The sequence below is a fragment of the Acyrthosiphon pisum genome, chromosome A1, assembly GCF_005508785.2.
Source record: "Acyrthosiphon pisum isolate AL4f chromosome A1, pea_aphid_22Mar2018_4r6ur, whole genome shotgun sequence".
NCBI lineage: Eukaryota > Metazoa > Arthropoda > Insecta > Hemiptera > Aphididae > Acyrthosiphon > Acyrthosiphon pisum.
In genome coordinates this window covers 67840110-67862880 of record NC_042494.1, presented here as the reverse complement: position 1 = coordinate 67862880, position 22771 = coordinate 67840110, and the positions used below count along the sequence as shown (strand labels likewise).

General features: G+C 31.0%; 1 protein-coding gene across 3 annotated transcripts in view; it reads right to left on the bottom strand.

The window, feature by feature from the left end:
* Window positions 1-22771, bottom strand: part of LOC100165797 (inositol-trisphosphate 3-kinase B) — a 375342-nt gene that overhangs the window by 29726 nt on the left and 322845 nt on the right. For all 3 annotated transcript variants that reach the window (XM_029487408.1, XM_029487406.1, XM_029487407.1), the window contains exon 3: window positions 7451-7553. In XM_029487408.1, coding sequence (XP_029343268.1) covers window positions 7451-7553 — 103 coding nt within the window. The remainder of the gene's footprint in view (window positions 1-7450; window positions 7554-22771) is intronic.

Sequence of the window (22771 nt, the reverse complement as noted above, 5' to 3'; positions counted from 1 at the left end):
TAACTATATTATACCTAATACTTATTTTAGAAGTATACACGAACACGGTTGTTTGATTATCAATAGAAGCAGACCTCGTAAGTAGTATTGATAGAATACAGATTTCAGTGATATTATATTACAACATAATTTCTATATAGATATCCAAAAAATATAAAGACTTAATCGGGTAATCAATTTAACACATAATATATTATCTTCGTTTAGTGTATTGTATACAAATACATCTACTTACGATTTTTTATAATTTCTATACTATGCGTGATTTTGATTTTTGAAATTGGTATTATTGGAAGTATTATACACATAAGTAATATTTATTTTTTATTCATACGAACACGTTTTAACGAAGTTATTATGTTTTATGGATTAGTAATTTATTTTGGTGCGATATGGCTAAATCCGTCATATGTTTGGTCCAACAAAAACGTTCTGAACTGCATTTTTACCGGCAATATACTTATTATCTTGAACATTAGATTATCAGATTGCGCTGTGAAAATATTACATTGAGCTCATATCGATCGTTTTTCGTCGTAAGGTTTCTGATCTCGGCAAGAATGATATAATATAATATAGGTAAGGGGTTTTGTACATATATGGTCATATCTCGTAGACGATATTATATAGTAAAGCTATTGAATATCTTATATACAAATAAGATGCACCTACACACTATATTATATTATAATTTTCGACTAGCATAAAACATACTCACACTCTTCCTTCTACTGGTCCGGTAAAATAATATCAAACATTATTAAAACGATAATACACGCTGAATAATCACAACGTAGTTAGTTCGCCATTCGCCGTCGACGATACAACGAGCGAAGAACTCGAAAAAACATTCATTATAACAACAGTCTTAAAATCAATTTATTAAATTCTCGTTTTGGATAAAATATTTCTATTATTGCTATACCTAGTTAATGTACGTTTGATATTGGCTAATCTATGTGCAATGTTTTGGGGCGTTTCGTGATGAAGTTTTCAATTTGATATTTTTTTATTTTTTTTTTATTTTACAAATGCACATACACAATCTATACATTTTGCACAATAAGCGTATAAGATAAGAGTTAAAAAAAAAAACATGGATTGCTTGAAGAGGAAGCCACCCATTAGTGGCACTTACTCAATTTGATATAACTTATATTAATATAATAGTTATACGATGACATCTCCAAGAATCGCGTGAATTTCGCGATCGAAAAAAAACCACCGTTGCAGTTGTTGGCGTTTATTCTCCCACGGACGTACCTTCAACGGTATGTAAATATGTTGTACTCATACGTCATTATACTAAATATTATTATTATATAATAATATTATGTAGGTATTCTTATTCTTTACCACCACTTTTAAACCGGGCAGCGCAATGTGTCTCCACGCGACGTGCGACGGTGCGTTTTCACAATAAATTGATTTGACATTGAGCACTTTGAATATTATAATATTATATTATACAGACGAACGCCACGCGAAGAAAAAAAAAACTGCCAATACCTCAATAATAATGATACATTTATTACGTTTTTGTAGTGTGTGAAACCTACCTATATCGGATAAGGTAAACATACGCACATCACGCATATATACCTACTATAATGTATACTATGTGCCAATTTTAGGTATACCTACCTGTATAATAAAGGTACTACGCATTAAACATATTTTTTATATTATAACTTCATTCAACGGTACACATGTTATATAATATATCGTAATATTGCTCCATGATGAGCAAATTAGTGAAAATAATTAACTCGAGTAAATCTGTTATTTGACCACAAAATCATTAATTTAGCAAATAATATTATTTTCGACTCACAAGTTTAAAGTTGATATGGAAGAAAGGTTGGTTGGTTTAAGAAGAGTTAATCTACTTTTGAAATTATAGTGCGTGGATCACACAATGAGGGTTTTGTACCCATCTATATAATGATATTATACAACTACCTTCTGCAATATTATTTAATAAGAAACGCCAGAATAAAAATTATAGTGTTATAAGTAATATCTATTACTTATAAGTAATAACTATCCACATTTGAATAATGTACAATCATCTGGTAGTACACATTTTTATCGAGATTGTAATGAAATATTTTGCGTTAAAAATTTTAAAAAAAGACCAATGAGAAGGGTTTGAAATTTTGATCCTCTCCCCTCGATTTTGCCACTGAATAGTATATACCTACGTCAATCAACATCCTTTTGGATATGTTGTAAATATATTAAATAAGATCAAATACTTCGGTCCTCGAAAAGAACATTGCAAGGTGAGACTAGGCACGCCTTGCACGACCGTTGTGCGTGTCGCGTGACAATGAACACAATAAATACATTTCCGTATACTCTTGGCCATTAACATTATATTATAATATGTAATATAATGTAGTATAGGGACACAATATTATGTTAACATATGTTTTAGCACGTAACAGTCACTATAATATAGGTATTTCCTGAGAAGCCAATTGTACTGAAGAAACTTAATATTTTGTTAATTAACGCTGCCATGCGTGCTATAGGAGAGACCCTCTGCTGTCACGTATAGAGTTTTGCATTGTGCCAGTATAGTGTCAGTATGTCAGTGTGTGGTGGTCGTACGCGGTGAGGCCATCACACAGATCAAAGTGGAATAATAATATTTTTGTTTTAATGTAATAAAAGTGTTTATGACTATAAATAATTGTGTTAAACTTCCTTAAAACCGTTTGATGCCGTTCTACCTTTGCGACTTTATTTAAAGGACCGGTGCATAATATTATCAAAATGGTCCCGAGGTCTTAGAACTTTTAAATGGTATTACAGCGCTAGGGTATTAATATCATTAATATGGACAATATTGTCATAAGGCCTAAAAGGAACGGACGTAAAACAGTAAACGTATACCATCATATACCTCGAGCTAAGTTAACAGAGCTGACCAAATTTTGATTTGGAATCATAGTCATTCATTTTTAGTGTACGAGGGTATGACACCGAAGTTTTAAGCACACGTGTTACTGAATACGAATGATTTTATAACACAATGACGAGGAAATTCGAATGAGTTGGGAAAGCGTTCTTCTTCATCAATATAGTTTTCACAAAAAATCATTATGCTAGTTATGTTGGAGATAAATTTATCATAGCTGTAAATAATATAATTGAAGAGTCGTTGAAGTGGTATAGCCAGGGCTTGAAACAGTTTTCAAAACCGATTTCAGAAACCGTTATAAACCGTTTTAAAACCGAAATCGAAACCGTAATCAAAAACGAAACCGAAAAAAATTAAATACCGGTATTAAAGTCAAAACCGAAACAGTAAAAAATTGGAAACCACCCACTGGTATTAAATTCAAAACTGAAATCTGAAAAAAATTGGAAATCGTTATTTTTTTTTAACTGACCTATTTTTAATTACGTAAATAGGCTTAAGATTTATAAAAAAATTGTTTAGTTTTTAGAAAATAATATAATACAATGTTATAATATTACGAAGAAAATGGTTTTATTTCGTTTATTAGTTACACAATATTATGATTTACTATCTACTATGTATCATATTATAGAGCTTTGACACGACGGCGAATGGCCTATAATATTAAACTCATATCAAATTATGGTCCACGTCCACATCACTCCGAACTGCAGTTTACAACAAGTCGCATAAAATAATTATTATTGTTGACGCGCAAAAAATATAACGCGTCGCGTAGAAATAATAAAATTATAATAATGGGCGCGTATAATATAATAAATTATATAATAATTATTAACGTCGTCGATTTTTTTGTTTTATCAATATTCGTTCGGAATACCGCTTGACGTGTGTTGGATACGTTTCGCACGTAACAATATATCGTCATCAGGCACTTTTCGCGCGTTATTAAACACTCGACGGATTTATTTAACTCGCGACCTTGAATTATTGTTATTTTTTTAATTGTCCCGGGTTATTTTTAGGAGGTTAAATGCACACGATATCGAATATTCATATTTACAGCGATAAAACGATGATAGCATATTACGTGCGAATTGAATAATAATTACTAATAAATAATAATATTATGATCATTACGAATAATTTATTATCGTGATCCCGCGAGGATATAATATATTTTTTTATTATCGTGTACCTATATGTAAAATACACCACCTCGCCGTTATAGATTTCTATCGGAAATCAAATAAAACCGATGTTTAAAATTTTAACATTTTTAACACGCTCCCCGGTGCATAATAATAACGACTGGACATCATAGTAGCATTATAGTTATATTATTAATTAATATTTTACATACACTTTCAAGCGTAAAAATATAGGTGAAAAAAAATACCAAACCATATAGTTGTTTATCTGGAAAACATATCTCTAAATACTGTTAATTAAAAAACCAACTAATCATAATAATTTTAATGAAGGTTTTAAATAGCGGACAAAGAATTTGTTTTTCGCACTAACCGTAACTAATACGCCGTACCCATAGATACAACGCGTGAATAATTTTAAAGAAACAATGCAATATTCGAGGTTTTGTCTTAATTATTTAGTACAGGTACTATACGAGCTCTGTAGTTGACTATATTCTGAAACATAATCGTTATTATTTTTTCGAATCGATTCCATTGAACAATATATTTTCAAGAAGGTTTTCCGGTGGACGATTACCTATTTTTGGTATTTTAATTGTCGTCAGTAGTTTAAAATCATTTTGTTCGAAATATTATAATTTATAATAGCTAGGTACGCATATTTAGTATTAAAATTATTTAATAATAACTATAATAATGTCACTATTATCGTTTAAACGCGTGTTATAAAAATAAACGTAGACTGTTCGAATGCGTAAATAAAAAAACCTTGTGCGTAAATATGAGATCCCATATACAGGATGAATCGTCATGCATGTTCACTCCCGTGTTATCCTTTAATAATGAATTTATTCAAATTCTGATTTTTTAATATTGAAGTGTCTACCATGGTATATACTCATACTTAAACACCATAATATTTTTAATTATTTGATTTTTTATACTGTTTATGGAGTGACCGATATAAACATAATTTTTCAAATGAAAATTAGCCCTCTTTACTGTAAATTGTTAAGCAGATAATTTTCTTGTTGACATTTTGGTAAGTAAAAAATTGAAATTCTAACTAGTAGTTTCTGAGTTATCCTAAGAAATAGGTAGTCTTATTATGATAATTATAGATGTAGATGCAATAAACGTGCCCTTATTTACCATCTATTTGTTTATAAAATATTAAGGGTTGAGGGATGACGTAACGATATACCGGTCTGCACCCTTATGGCATGTCACGAAAAAAATTAAAAAATAAAATTTTTCCTAGATAAGGGTATTTTGGGGAAAGAGTGAAACACGAGAAAAAGCATTTCCTCGAAATACTATGAAATGTGGACCACAGTGACGGTCGTGTTAATAAATATTAATGTGTGATGATAAAAAATGAAAAAAATGTTAGAAATATACATAATATAATAATATACAAAAAGTCGGTTTATACGAAAACACGGCGATTATGATGTAATTTTCGAATAAAACGCGATGACGACGACGGCGACGTGTCGTCGTACAGCGGCTGTATCAGAGTATCTCTATGTTTCAAAATGGCATAAATACACGGTGGCAGAATTGATCGATCAATCCGACGATTTTATATACTATCGATACTCCCATATTACTATTACAGGATCATGCGTACACATATTATTATATACTAGGTATATGTATATATATATATATATATATAATATATTATTCTTTACGTATGCGAGTTGGATCGTGTGTAGCTTTTAAACAATTATCAACGATCGTGTTGCTTTAGGGAATTTATACGTATAATATTATTCGCTCGTACAGTCGTACTTATATAGTTAAATATAAATATATTTATATATGATACACTTTATTATATGCGTATATACTATGTATGTATATATGTATGTGCGTTTATTATTGTTTTTAGTTTGCTATACCAAAGTCCGTTTGAGAAAGTAAATAATATCATTATACCTTTATATATATAATACTAATGTACATGTGTTTGTAAGCGAACTCTTCCTTAACGGCTGGACCTATTTTGATAAAATTTTTCGTATGCGTTTGGGTGACGCGCCGGATTGTTTAGATTCACAAATCATCCCCCTAGGTCCAACCAGGGAATGTGCTCAAACGGAGATTTAGAAATTTACGGTGGAAATTTTTGTTTATAAATGGTTGCCATGGATTTTAAAACTATTATGATAATAATTATTATTGGTTGCCGTGAAATCAGTGTATACATTCAATGCATTTAATTTTTTTGTACGCTGTATTTTTATATTATATGTATCGCAATTACGTAAATATTGAGCGTATTATACTCACATTTAAGTTACGTACATAAAATAATGCCACGTCTTAGTGGACGAGGAGGAAATATTGGTTGACAGACTCGGCATTCACAATTATTCCAGCCGTTTAGGAGGAGTTCAGTGACATACTTGGTATAACTTTGATACTTTAGACTTAAATTATAAAGTTACGTACAAACAGCACGGAGTCCGCGATCTACCGCAGGTAGATTGCCTAGGTACCTGATAATAAACTGCTGCGAATCAGAATTATTATTCCAGGCAACAGAAAAGTTAAGATACATTTTGAACACCATACACTGAATATTAAAAAAGAATTGAACAAAGTTTGAGTCATATGGAGTTGGTACATTTAACGGGAAACGAAGTGCACGGGATCAAATAGTACATTATATTATGTTATGGTGTATAAGAATGACGACCGACCACGCAGAAATCGTGTAAAGAAAGATTTAAAAACAAAATTGTTTTGATTTTATAAATAACAAATACGGTCGTTAATAATTACATAGTTATAATTTATATGAGTTGAAAACTCTTTCGTTGAACTTTTATTTTTTTCGTAAAAATTCGTTACCTAGTAAAAAAACTAAATATTAAGAAAAATGTAAAAAGATGATAATATATAATTTAATAATCGTGTTGTAGGTGCGCATGTCAAATCGAGATTTTCGAGAAGAATAATTCGATACGTAGTATAATAGTAAGTTACGTACCAATGCGTATCCAATAGGTACAGTCAAAGTCCTATACACATAGGTGCAAATCGTGTTGAGGTTTGGGGGGGGGGGCTAATACCATGATGCCTATACGCATCGGTATGTTTCGTTAGTACATCTCATATTATACAACTTATTGAATGTTAGATATTGATCCGATACGTATCGATATATATTATAATTTCTTCCTTGAAAATCTTGATTGTCCTAATTACTGCGCTTGATTTTTTGTTTTTGAGAGCAAATCATAATACTATGTACGAGTTATACGAGTATGCAGCTCGTCATCGAAGTTAATTATTCCGTATAACCATTAGGATTAGTCTAAAATATAGTAAGGTTTTACGCAAATGAACATACCTTGGTGTCCGGCTAGCTGTACCCACGGATACCTCTGTTTTTTGTAAGTCTGAAAAAACGGCGTCCACTGAACAATGTTTCTCAGCTTTCGCCATCCGGAATGCTAAACAGAAAGAATTAGAATTAGTAAAAGTATACTTCACGAATTAAATATAATTGTATATGCATATTGTGCATGTAGGGCCAAAGTATATAATATATAGGAAGAGATATAATTACGTACGTACATACTTAATAGTCACAAGTCATAAATAATATTTTAATTTTTGATTAAACCTATAGCACTTTATTTCCCATGTATAACCGATCGTTTAATTTACCGGATCATATTATTATATAGGTAAAAATATACAATAACCGTCGAGGTTGATGATATAATTAATAAGCAGATTTTATTGTATTATATAGATAGTTTTAAATGTAAAACGACAGTCATGGCTTTCCCGAGACGTTCAAAAACATTCAAACCCACTTAGTATCCATAACTTTCGAACGGCGAGCTTTTGAACTCGATCGGTGTTATACTAAACGAACCTATACTTTTGTTCGTAGATTAGTGAAAACCATAGACATCATATAAATATAATGTAAATATATATTATACTCGTATGTCTATGGTGGAAACTAACCGATTGATAATGTTGCGCACGTTGACATTTTATAAGTGTCTAAATTTCACACCAGCAAATACGTTTAGCTCGGATCATCATTGTAACGATTAATTACACGTGTAACTGTATATATTATACATTATTCCATCGCGTATAGGTTAGACCGAGTTCAAAAAGGATCAAAATCGCAGTTTAAAAAAAAAATCATATTTTATCACCGCGCTGTGTACGCTTCGAAATGTCTGAAACATTATGTTTTATAAGTTCGTGCATAATATAATCACGATAATGCGTATATATATATATATATTAATATACCACCTATTAAAAGTGACGTTATGCACTAAAAATGTTAATTTTGAGATTATTTTAGGCTACTTTGCATATGAATTTTTATTACCATAACAAACAATATTGTACACGCAACAACTACCAAAAACACAATATTTTGGTAGATTGTGTGTAGTCTAATACTATAAGACGTACATATTATCGTAATAACAGGTAAGCGTATAACTTAAATTCGTCGGTGAACGCAACGACTGAATTATAGTCCGCGTCGTAAATAGTCATCGTTACAGTTATTGTGGCGTGGAAGGCGTTTGAAAAAAAATTCTCTCTCGTTGATAATGTCATTAGTGGACGACCATTATGTTATTATTATTGTAACACAACACAGCCCACAACACTATACCGGGTGATCCATTTAACGTGAGACACTCATTATTTAAAAAAACTATTAACGTTTTAGAAAATAATCTCAAGTCGTTAAGAAACCACATTTTTCCATAGAAAATTTTGATCATTATCGTTTCATAAATGACGTCTTACATTTTTAATGACAAAATGCATTTTTAATTAGATATCTATTTAGAAGCAGAATATTTTTTGGAGGTTTTCCAGTATGTTGAAATATAATTTTGAATGAGTAGTCTATACTCTTTGAGATTAAAGTTTACATGAGCGCAGTGGAGTAGTACAAAGAGGTTTGGTACCTCAAAAAATGTTGGTTCACTCCGGTCATCAAAACTTTAAATACTTATAAATATAATAAACTATTACTTGGCCAAAATTTGATTTTTATGAATAGAAATATTCCGAATAATATTTTGCTCCGGAATACGAAATTAATAATAATAAAAAAATAGTAAAATTAAAATAATATTTATCCACTAGGTAATGTATTGTTTCGTAAAGACTTAAAATTATGCACAAGAAATATTTTCAAGAACTAAATGTTTTCTGAAACATTGAGTTAAATGAATCACATCATACCTGATGTGTTAATGAACCACATTTCTCAACATGTTCCATTAAAACATTGTGGTAGTAAGTATACACACTAACACATTTATGCAGCACTATCGTTCTATGGAATAGATTATTGAAAAAATGAAACTGAAAACCTAAGAACGTTTCGGGACAATAAGCTCAGTGCGCTTGCGAAAAGAACGGTTCGATAATTAAAAAAAAAAACTGGTAACTGGTTTCGAAACCGAAATATAAATTAATTTCCGCCGACTTGTATTTCCTGCGGAACTACTTACCTACTATTATACCTACCTATATAATATTACGCCTCTAAAATATTAACTGGTATATTAATGTACACGTTGTATTATACTATGGCATACGCAATAATATTATTATTAGGACACTGCCGAGTCGTAGCCCACAAACGGTAAACGTATTTAAAAAAAACCGATGCGAACGATTAACTCTTTAGCACGAAATTACGGGCGGTTGGCCGTCGATTAATATATTATAAACATATCAACGAACCGATTATTAATATTATTAATATTTTAATTCGCATCAGATTTCTGCGTCCAACAAATTCGGCTTCGACTTCAATATATTAGATTAATAATATTACGAAACCGTACGAAACTGTCGACCATCTGAGATCTCTCACTCTTTCCTCTCTCTCTCTCTCTCTCTCTCACTCACTCTCTCTTTTATTATCTTTCCCTCTCACTCACACACACACGTGCTGCGTCGCGTATCGGATTCGTTATCGCGTGGATATTGGAAAAAACCTATTAATTTTTTTTTCGTCGGCTTACGTACGTAGTTTGACCCGGCTTTGAGAATTACGTGTGCGTGTGCAAAACCGAATCGTCCGAAAGTTTCCGCGAAACATGTATACGAAATTGTATACGCGTATGCAATGATTGAGGCAGACAACTATTCTGGCGTTTGCATGTTTGTTTTTCCTTATCTTAAAAAAAAGGCCAGCTGCCCAGCTAAACAATGCCAAATCTGTAATTTTATGTTGCCTATTTTTGCATAAATATTAAGGTATTTTTTTTTTGCTTTTTGAGACATATTAGGATTATTTTGAGGCATGTTTCTTTTTTTTTTAAACGTTTTATGTATTTTAATTTTAAATAACGTTTATCAAGTCGACAGTGTTAGTTATACTTCTACAATTTAGTTATATCAGAAAGCCTCCACGTAACATAATATTACCTCTGCGATTGAGTCGTACCAACAAAAATTATTGTCCGTGAATTATGTAACGTCGTTCTTATTTTAAACGCTATTTATTTGATTTATTTTTAATACGTTTTAAAAATTAAATGGCAAGAAAATAATTTTTAGTGCTTATTTTTAGAGCATATTTTATGGTGTTTAAAATCATAAGTGCTTGCATATTTTGTTGTTATTTAGAGTTATGATATAGGCTCTGCCCTGGTAATTATATATATATACATTATATTATAGTCACATTGTCACGATGATTTGTATTTTCGATCGAAAAACATAACGCGAGTGGAGGTTTCGACAATTGCTCGTTCAAATCGTCAAATCCTCTACACGCCTCATTAAGTCTAAACTACTATACAATGTGGTACCGTTTGAATGCTCTTCAATTGATAAAATTGACTTTCAAAAAGTTCTATACATAGGTACCTACATACCTAAATGGATGACAATAATGGGTGTGCAACACCTAAACGGAACGATAACAACTGTGATCAACAAATTAAACAAATTTACAGGGTGATTCACCAGCGTCCCCCTTTATGTCTTTTAATAATTAATTTAGTCAATTTAGAATTTTTAAAATTTGTATGTATATATAATATAACAGCCAAACTTGTAATTACTTAGATTTTATGTACCATATCATCATGAGTGTTCTGTAACGATATAAACTTCCTTTTTTTGCTGTTAATTGTCGTGTGAATAGTTTTTTGAGTTATTAAAATGTTAATATAGGTACCTAGACAATAGACACCTAGTATACTTTTATATCATTAAATCTCCAATATTTTATTCAAACCCATTATCATGAACTGATGGACAATATTGTTCTTAGGACAAAATGTTTGATAAATTGGAAATTACTCGTTTGAATTTCAATTTAGGTACATCAGGAAATTTAACTATTAAATAATATAGAGTAAAGAATGATTCTCATTTGAACAAAAATAGTGAGTTTGTAGCGCTACTGCAGTGCACTCTTTTAAATGCCATAAAAATATCTTGACTAGGTAGTTGAAAAAACGGTATTTTTGTAAAATATGTACTTTAAAGTTCTAAAAACCAGAATTTGAACACATGCATTATTAAAGCAAAAGTGGGGGGGGGGGTTTGATAATGCTCGGAGAATCACTCTGTATATTATTATAAAACGAGTATAATAATATTATGTAACGCATGCGAAAACGTTTTAAAAGTCAAGTCGTCGTCGCGCGCGTTTTGATTCCTTCGCGGCAGCGGAACAACGAAAAAAAACACTCACATTCCCACGAGCATACTAATGTGTACACTCACACCGGGCCCGACTTATCCACTATAGTACTAATGTGTGTGAGTGTGCGAGTGTATACATTATAACGATTTTATTTTATCTTTATTTTTCGCATGCTCGGTGTGTGTGTGTGTGTGTGTGTGTGTGCGTGTAGGCGTCGACGTGTTCGTCTTTAATATAATGAACACTATGCGTTATTTATTTGACACACAAGTCGTCGTTCCTATATTTAGATGATATGTGTACGTGTACGATATAATATAATACAATATATCGTACGGGATATTATACACGGTCCATTTGACGCAGACGTGTAGTACAGGTCTGCAAATGCCGCCACACATGACGACGGCACGGCGACGTATATAATAATAATAATAATAATAATAATAACGTAGGTTTTATGTGTAAAACATAATATTATACAGGGTGATTCGCCAAGCATTCTCATCCAGATTTCTATTCTTAAATATTGAATTTATTCAAACTCTGATTTTTGGATTTTTTAAATATACCAACTTGAAGACCCACGTAAATTGTTGAGATTTATTGTACCTACCTACTGGTAAATGAGCGGTGGCGATGCAAAAATTTGTTTTTGAATTGAGTGTCCACTCCTCCCACCCGTTTTTACTGCAGATTATTTTGTGGATAATTTTTTTGAACATTTAGGAGTAGTTCCTCGGTTATTAAAATGTTTATACTGGGGATAATATATAGTCATTAAAAAGGGTTATAAATTATAATATTATTGGATATAGTATTTATCACACTATTGGACAATTTTTAAAATTTTAATGTTGATAGATCTATGTTAATTACTAAAATATCATCATACCTAGTCCCCATACTATCTTTCAAACCTAAATACCTCTAATATCCTTAATTAACTAATTAAATAACTCAGAAGCTACTCGTTCAAATTTTTAATTAGATCCATTAACATTTTCAGAAAAATTATTCCCCAAAAAGTTAAATAATAGAAAAAGGGATTTTTCATTTGAAAAAAAAAAAATTATATCTCAAAAACTGGAGTGTCCTTAAGTACCTAGCGCAAAAAATCTAAAGAATTCGGTCATTAAGTTCGTTTAAAAATTTAAAAAAATCATATTTTGAAAATTATATTATTGAAGAGAAAAAAGGGGTGAACGCGGTTGGTAAATCACCCTGTATACATAATAATATAATATGTTAACAACTGTATATATCTGTACCTCTGTAGTAGGTATATATATATATTATATATGCTGTGGTAGAACCTCTGAAGCGTTAGGTTATTATAAAATTGTTTTTATATATACATATAATTCCGGCCACGCCTCGGAAAGAGACTTTATCCGAATCGATTTCATGGGAAAATCCATTTGCGTTTAAATTTTACGACATAATTACACTTCGGCACTGCTCTATGTATGTGTACTATACACGTGGATATACGACCTAACCGAGCGCCTGTACATATCATATTATAGGTACCTACCTACATTATGCACGTTGGTTTATACCAGCTTTATTGTACGCGTGTAATATAATAATATAATCCACATTACAGCTATAGGTGGTCCGAGTACGCCGATTTAATAAATTTTTATCGACTTCCCAGGGTAATTTTCGTAATTTTCAATATTCCTCATATCTACCTACCAACCTACTTTTGTATAATATGTTATCGTAATCGATGTACGTACTGCACATCCAAAAATGACCGTCGAGGTCTGGAATATTATATTCGTAGGTAGAAATTAATACAACTTACGACTATAATATTATATGAAATACACGTATATAATATTATTATATTCGTGCAATATAATGTACTGAAATACACGTTGACGTCTTCACTTTAAAAATATTTAGTTTTTAACGACACAAGTTTTTATGAAATATAAAATTTAATAAAGCTGGTTATGCACGTTAATTCGATAGAACTGTAACATTATGCTTTCGTTCCATGTTAAAAATATAAACAAACGACCCGATAATTGACTCGATTAAAACAAAAACTACCTACTATTAAATAATTGCACAACAGTAATGAGCGCGAGTGTTGTAAAAAACCAGCAATAAATAAGTATTCGGTTGGCGTTTTCTGATGCTAAAATGTTTGTTCATTTTTTTATGTATAAGAATAATATGTAAAGAGAAAAAACAACGTATGGACTTACAGTATTATAATATCTATGCGTAGGTATACCTACTGTCTTTAGTCTTTACCTATACATTATAAGTTAAAATACACAGTAAATATATAATCTTATGACTTAACGGATGCTCTGTATAATACTATAATGTTATAGTGCGACGTACGGACATGTCTAAGAAACAAAAAAAAACGCTTGTATACGGGTTTACACTTTACAGCATACACCACATGACCCGACTTTATAAAAAATCGATTTTTACGTTAAAATATTTTTTATTTTTTCACTGTTTCGACTGAACTCGGTCCTACGGTTTGTAAAAAAGGCTTCGGAAGAATCGATACACAATAAGCCATGACGGTACTCTGACCATACTCCAAGATGCTCTGTCCCGGGATTGACGACAGTGCGCCTTGAGTGCTCGCGCACGAGCTAGTCGTCTGACATAGAGATGATTTAGCACATTCTTATTTAGACCAATCGTGTCAAGTGCACAAATGTAGAGACACGTTGCATAAACAACCCCTCCCCCCCCTAAAAAAAAGTGTATTTATTTATTTCGACTTTATAACATAACATTACATAATTGATTATATATACTAATATAATAGAGTTGATACAACCGAGGGTTGCATGTGCACCATCGTATATACTACATACCTATGTACAACAGGTGCGTACATAAATATGCTTCTGCGCCTGCTGAAGCTGAACTTTAATCCTATTAAAATATTATAATATTAAATGGTTTTGTTGAATTTTTTTGATAAAAAATAACATAACTAAACAAATAATAAAATTACGTTATATAATAATTATTACCTATTTTATCACTTATCAATTATATAGCCATGTCATTATCATAGACTATAGACTATCCATTTTAATAAAATAACATTTTTTTAAATATAAATATTGTATTTGTACAATATAAAATAATTTAATGTTTGAAACATAAATATTATATTGAGAATAAAATGTTGATATTTCTATGCGATCTCCACGCTTCGAATATGACTTAGACCTTAAGTTTATTGGACCAATGAACGTTTTTCACCTGCTAAAATGTAATGGAATTCAGCCAAATGCCCTGTAAGTCAGCTTTTGCGGAAATAGGGAGTCTTACCACAATATAATATTAAGTAAATTAATACAATTTAAATTTTTTATAGTATTCTATATTTTATTGTATTTTATTATTTAATAAATTTGCAGGTTGAAATTCGTTAAATGATAATAACGATCGGTATTTCAGGACTCCAAGCCCGAAAATAAATTGCAATAATATTTGCGCACCGAACGCCTACCTACGTCTATCTACCTACCTAGAAATATTTTTTAATGCTAATCCCGATTAACATAATAATCATAGTGTTGCGGTAACCTATGTAAGGTTTAGTTTCCGAGGCGTTTTTGCGTTAAACTACTTGATTTATTATATTTATTTATTATACATGTATTGACAGTGAATCAAAACCATCATTCACCACGTGCAATACAATACCTTTAATAGTTTTGTGTATTAAAAAAAAAGTCGGTTAAAGAAGTCAGGCGAGACTTTTTTCTCGAGACAGAATTTGTACAGAATGCAGAACATAGTTCGCATAGAATTCGATAATACGATACGCAGACTTTTATTATACGAATAATAAATTGGGTAGGTATATTGCCAAACAAAAAAATATACAGACAATATATTATGGACATAGGTATTAGGTATGATACGACTTAGGTATCGCGCATATTGTTACCTATGGAAAGCATTGTGTATAATAATAATATATTCCGTCGAAAAGTGTTTGTAATCGATTATGGTGTATACATAAATAAGTATATCTAATATATTATTATAATAACCATATCCTATATACGTATAACACCAGTTAATTCTCACGCGGACCTAAGTGTGATACATTTTTTCGTTTCAGTTCAATTGGAATGGAAATTTAAATCGATATCGATTTCATCTCGAGTGGAATATAATACACACATATATATATAGGTATAACTAAGGTATGTTGCAGCATTGTATAAAAATGTATCATTCAACAATACGGTATACATAAATTATTATTATATTATAATGCTGCTTTTATAATATTATTATTATAAAATACGACACCCTCGTATCTTTGTCGAGCATATTGAGTGTGTGTCTCGCACAAACAGATGATTGAAAATCAAAAGATGTAAAACTATTGTAATGTGGCACAATAAATCGGTTACCAATCATAAGCCAGCCGACCCTAGTGACCTAAAATATTTTTAAAAAAAAGTTTATCAGCCTAAAGTACCTTGGATTTATAGTTGCGCATAATAATTAATAACATGACGATAACTAATTGCAGTACTATTCTGTATCCACTATCCAATACTCCAATGGGTCTTTATGTGTCCACGTACGCCGAATCCTTTTTTTTTTGGGGGGGGGGGAGGGGGGAGAGGAAGGCTTAAGCTTTAGTTGTGTCTAGCAATATATTATTTGATTATATTATGATATTTAACACTTGTCTTTCGTTTCGTGACTAACTTCGTGTTGCTGACTTGGAGCATCCACGCGATTATCGAATTAAAAAAATTTAATTCAGTAATTAATACGCTACTACTGATATTTTATCTACTGCGTGGAAAAACATTGAATCATAAATATGTATTTAAAACTATGATTTAAAATAATATATCAATGAGGTTGCTATGGTAACGTAATTATATTACACATACCTATAATATGTATATATTTGCTAAGAGCAACCTAGGTACTGTACCGCGAAATAAGAAATGATAAGAAATTAAAACATTATAACAAAAAATCCATCACAATTTCGAAGAAAAAAAAGTTGTATCCACCCTAAAACATTTAATATTAACTTAATATTAATAACTAACTTATCATATACAATATATATAGCAGACATTTTCTCAATCAGTTTGTTTTGACAGACATCCCTGGTGATCCTAAATTACATGAATATGCAGATATGCAGATTCTTTAGCTGATAACTGATTACGTCAGAAGCAATGTGGCGTTAAAAAAGGCTGTCCTGCACAAAAACATACCTTTTTGCGCAGATGGAACTAGCCCAATACGGATTAATATAAAACTTATCGATCGTCGCGCGAATACCTATCTCCGTAATAGGAACATATCTACCTACACGACGTACAATATTATTATTGCAGCAGCTACAGTATTATACAAGAGTACCTACATTATGTTGTTGTTATTATATTATTATCATTATTTCTGTAGTGGGAGGAGGACGCGCAGCACACCATAAGGCAACCGGTCCGTCCCCAGCTCGGTCGATCGCGCGCGCGCGGACGGACTCTGCCCAGAAGACTGCTCTCCGGTGCAACAGGTGTGAATGACCTGTACCGATGCCAATCACGTCTCTGCCACCGCCGACCAAGTCCGAACTCGGTGATTCGCGCACTCACACGCACCAGGTGGTTGAGACTCGACAACGACGATGATAATAATAATTTGTCGTCGCCGCCGCCGCGTTACGTACCTATGTAAGTACTTACGACGTGTGTATTATGTGCGTGTACGAGCGATCGGCTTTTACACGGGTCATTACGACTTGCAAACTATCGGTGGCGGAGAAGATGTGTGACAACGCGCGTGTGACAACTATTAAACGTTGCCCGCACCGTCGTCGTCGACGTCTGACGGGTTATTATTTTATTATTATCACGTCATTATCGTTATTATCATCACCATTACATTATGATTTATAATAAATTATCGTCATCATATAGTCAGCGATTAGACGCGTGTGCGGATGAGCGAGGAGTAAACCATGCAGGAAAGTTTTTCTGAATGTATACCTACGCGACACGTCACATAAAAAACGCGAACAAATTACAAAACAACAATCGAATCGCGTTGATTTAGCATCACGAAACGTCGTCAATAGATGAGGCTCACCTAAAACGATGTCGTCAAACTTACCATTCTCATATTATTATGATAATATAATATTATAATATATACCATAATATTATACGCAAGTGGAGTAGGTATATATACTACATACCGCAGGATGATTAATTTACCAAGTATGCCTGCACCTTTTTTTCCTGTAATACCCATCAAATTAATTTATTCAAATTCTGAATATTTGTACTGCTTAAAGTGTCCTGTGACAATATAAATCTCTATTCATCAAATGAAAATCCCAAATTTTTACTGAAAATTGTTTAGTGGTTATTATTTAATTAATTTTATCTCGAGAAAATTTTTCTTTCTTAGATGAACAGCATAATATTACAATTATCAATATAACTATTTGGAATTTAAATCTGATAATAGAACAACGTTAAAAACTTTAAGTGTGAAATAAGTGACTAAAATTGACACAGTCATATCTATAATATTAATATGTGACTAAAAGTGACTATTGAGTTACAACCTATTGCGTATTACAGTCCGGTAATAAATAAATTCAAAAGGCCTCTATAGCTGAAAATCGGTTGTTGGTTACAGAGTACTTCCGTTGTGTAAACATTACCGTGGGAGTGACCTAAGGATGCGTTTGTGACATATGGGCAGTGGGCACATTATGAGTATATTCGTTTGTGTGCAACAACGAATATAAGATGCGTGTGGTGGGTATATGAGTGGTGGAGGAGGCTCTGTCAAATCATCAAGCCACGTTGTACAATTTTTTATTTTAGATCGTGGCACGTAATCTCATAACAATTAATAAAACGTTTAGAACGGAAAAAAACGACCGCGCCTATATAGGAGAAAACAGCTAAATATGGTTTTGGGACAGTGATGTTTTCGCTTAAAAAAAAATAATAGTAATAATAAATAAAATAATAATATTATTATACATCGTCACTATTGTCGTCGTTGTCGTCGATCATTCGGATTCTGGCCCGGCGCCGGTGAAAGACGACGGCCAGACAAGAAATATTTTTTTCCAAAACAATTGAGGTGAAAGTCAAAATATTGTTTGTATATGCCATACACAAGTCACGCGGTTGTTTATAATGGTCATTTCTTATTAATTTTTTTCCACACGTTCGTCCAACCAAAAACACCCAAAGCGAATGTATAGGTATGCTATAATATTTACAATAATACAATGAAGCCAAAATAAAATTGTTTATCTCATATATATATATATATTAGTCGTATAATACATTATTTTACTAACAGTATATAGGAATTTTTTAACGTAAGTATCTATATACAATTTGTAATTAGTTAAGTTACCGATAATAAGCTCAATATAATATAATATTATGTGACTAATTAGCATTGGCCAAATATAAATATTGATAAAATTAACAGTGTTTGAAAAATCATAAATATAAACAAACCATACTCATATTATTATATACGAGTCATGAGGTTCCTATTACGATGTTCATTTCTGATTAATTTTTTTCCATTCTTCCGTCATCCTATAATACCCAACGTGAATGTTCTCTGGGGATTGCGAAACATCATAAGTTTAACAGTAAATATTGTAATTTAAAAGTGAGTAGTAAATTTTTTATTGTATTTTACTGGCCGTTAGATTTGAATAAGTAATAAAATATTTATTATGAATTATAATTATTATTTTTCTGACAATAATTTGAAATCTTTTCAAACATTAAAAACAGTTTTATAATAAGACATTATATTGTAGATCCTACTTTTTAATATTTATCAGGAAACCAATACAAAATAATAATATTAAATTGAATTGTCACATGTACCTATAATTATTATTATATATCTATATCGCTTACTGCACACATTTATCCACAATTCAACTGATCGTTTTTCAAACAGTTTTCATAAAGATAAAACCTTTTCTCGGTTTTTAAAATTGAATATTTTACGTGCATTGAGTGTTTTGTGGTATCTCCATATGAAACATGTTCAATATTATACAAACATTGAAACATGTTGTGTATAATATAGTGATATTAAACCCAATAATTATTATTCTATGTCTTCGTGCAAACAGCGGTTGACACTTTTGGGTTAAAATAATAATAATTGTTAAAATAAATAATATTATACAAATACGTTTGGCGTATCGGCGAAAAATGTATGGGTACGTGACTCTACCACACCTGTGCAAATACGATACAAACCTCCATATTAAAAAATACAAATGGAAAACGCAATACGTGGCCTATCAACCGATAAATATTGAAAAATCTAACCAATCGGTGCAAAATATATTAATTTAATTTCAATGCATTCTTCGAGGATATAGATAACGGGTAGAAGAGAACCTAGCTACCGCCGATAGTGTTCGCCCGAGTTCACCCTGTTGAGTTCATAATTTGTAGTAAAATGAATTTTGAGTATAGGTAGAATCAAAAAAATATAAAATACAAAATATATAGGTAATAAGTTTATCTTGAATAAAACCGAAAACATAAATTTATTTTTTAATATATCAAATAATTGGTTAACTAATACAGTATTAATAGCTGCAAATTACAATTAAAATAATTAATACGGATAACGGAATACTACTATTAATTTGTTTTACATATACCTACGTCACACATATTATATTTTTTCCTGGCAGTAACCACATTTTAATTTTAATTTTAAGAACATTTTATAGATGAGAGTTTTATAAATACCTCCGACATAATATTTAATTTTATAATGGCAATATATTTTTGGTTTTACGTTTGATAGGTATTGTTAAGTACAGAAACTTTGTTAAATATACATTTTTATTGTTACTTAGTATACTTGCATTAATTTCAAAAAACAATATACTATTAATATTTATTGAATTTGAATAAATTGTACAAATATCCAATTAAATGGGTTTATCTTGTAATCTCGCTTTATACGGAAGTACATGACTGTTTACTATGTATATATGGTGAAAATATTACTTAAACTTTCATGAGAATAATAGATATACAATTATCTCGAAAACTTACAATCGCGCTTGTCAAACAACCGGTTGATTTGTTTCGGAGAAATGTTCAGAATGATGTTAATATTACTAATATAATATAGCAATTTGTTACAATAATAATTTATGACATGAGATATTATTATAATATCCATTATATTGAATTGCAATTAGAACGCCGTATCAGACTAATCGTGAACAACATATTATAATAATTCAATTTGACTTAAAAATTGATTAATATTCGTATTTTGTGTATAATCAGAAACAACAACGAAGCGCAATGATAATTAATATTATATACGACCAGGCTAAGTATGTATAATCATATCATGGTACGTATAGTTTCCGTAAATCCATAACGAAACAACAAATAAATAATAATAATATGCACAGTATAATATTATTAGTATACATAGAACAAATCGTTCGATTAAAAAAACTATGTCATAGAATACTAATAATGAATAATAATGTTAATAATAATAATAATAATAACATGTAATTGAATTACATTACATATGAATACACGACGACGTACCTATGTGGCGTAGTTTTTTGAGACGATGTACCGAAAACGTAATGGTCCTGCAACGGCCGATCGGTCTAGCTTTATAGTCGGTTGAACTCGGCGTGGGAAATTTATTAAGTACCCATAATATACGAGTTAAATACCTAAGCTTCGAGATTAGATATTCGATTTCGAGATTACAATATAATATTGTTTAAAATGTAGACGCGCACGTCGATTTTAAACATATAGGTACCTGGTACACCAATATAGTATAATATAGAATGTGTACCTCATGCACCCACGATTTTATATGATGCTACATAGGTATTTTAATATAATATAATATTATGATATTATATCATATTTTATTTTTATTTTACCACAAATCTAAAAGCGACGGTTTTTTAACATTGATATTCGGAAGGCGGTAACAGATTGTTTGAAATCGTCTTCATACGAGACCTATAGGTCTCCGTACCCAGCCGCGCTCCTCAGTCCCTTCATTACAACATTTTGACAGTAGGTACATTATTTAAAAACGAGTTGTAAAGACGTAACAGCATGCTGAGCGTCACTGTAGGGTCAAAATTCTGAGGTAGAATGGAAATTATCTATAAAAAATATAAATTCTATTTGTTTTTCGAAAGTGAAAAAAATTTACACATTTTGTGCAGAACTGCACGTTATGGCAAGTACTTACTGGTTTTAATTATTATTTTATATACTTATAACTTATAGCATTCTTATTAAAAAATTATAATTATTCAAAGTTCAAACTATTACAATTTTGAATCTTTTATCAAATACTGGTAGGTTTTATTATACTTTGTAATTTGGCCACTTATTTTAACTCGATTTAGTTAGTTTTTTCTATAATTTAGTATTTTTTGGTGATACTTTTGCTACCACAATCAAATATATTGTGCCTTTCGATACTCTTTAGTGAAGCCAGCATAGCATATGCTGTACAGTGTACATTATTATATTTATGAAGTCATATTTTATTGTGCATAATTTTCTTGTACGATGTGTGTTTATAATATATGGTTTTTATTTTTTTTCGTTAAAATTGAAGATTAGCGAGTCGTATTGGTCATCAGATTCGAGACTCGAGAGTGAACTAAAAATCGTGTAAAAATAAAAAAACCGTGGCTATCAACCAATTGTTTGTACTACTACATACATATATATTATAATATGATAATAACTATGTTCAATAATATCCTGTTTCCAGCCCTCGGCCGTTTTTTTTTATCTCTGATGAATATACCAACACACTTTCATGGCATGTAACAAATAACAAAAATAATACCGTCTTGTATACCAACTTATGACCTATTAAAATTATAATATATACAAAGGTGGACAAGTTAACAACAATTCTTTATACTTAGGACTATAT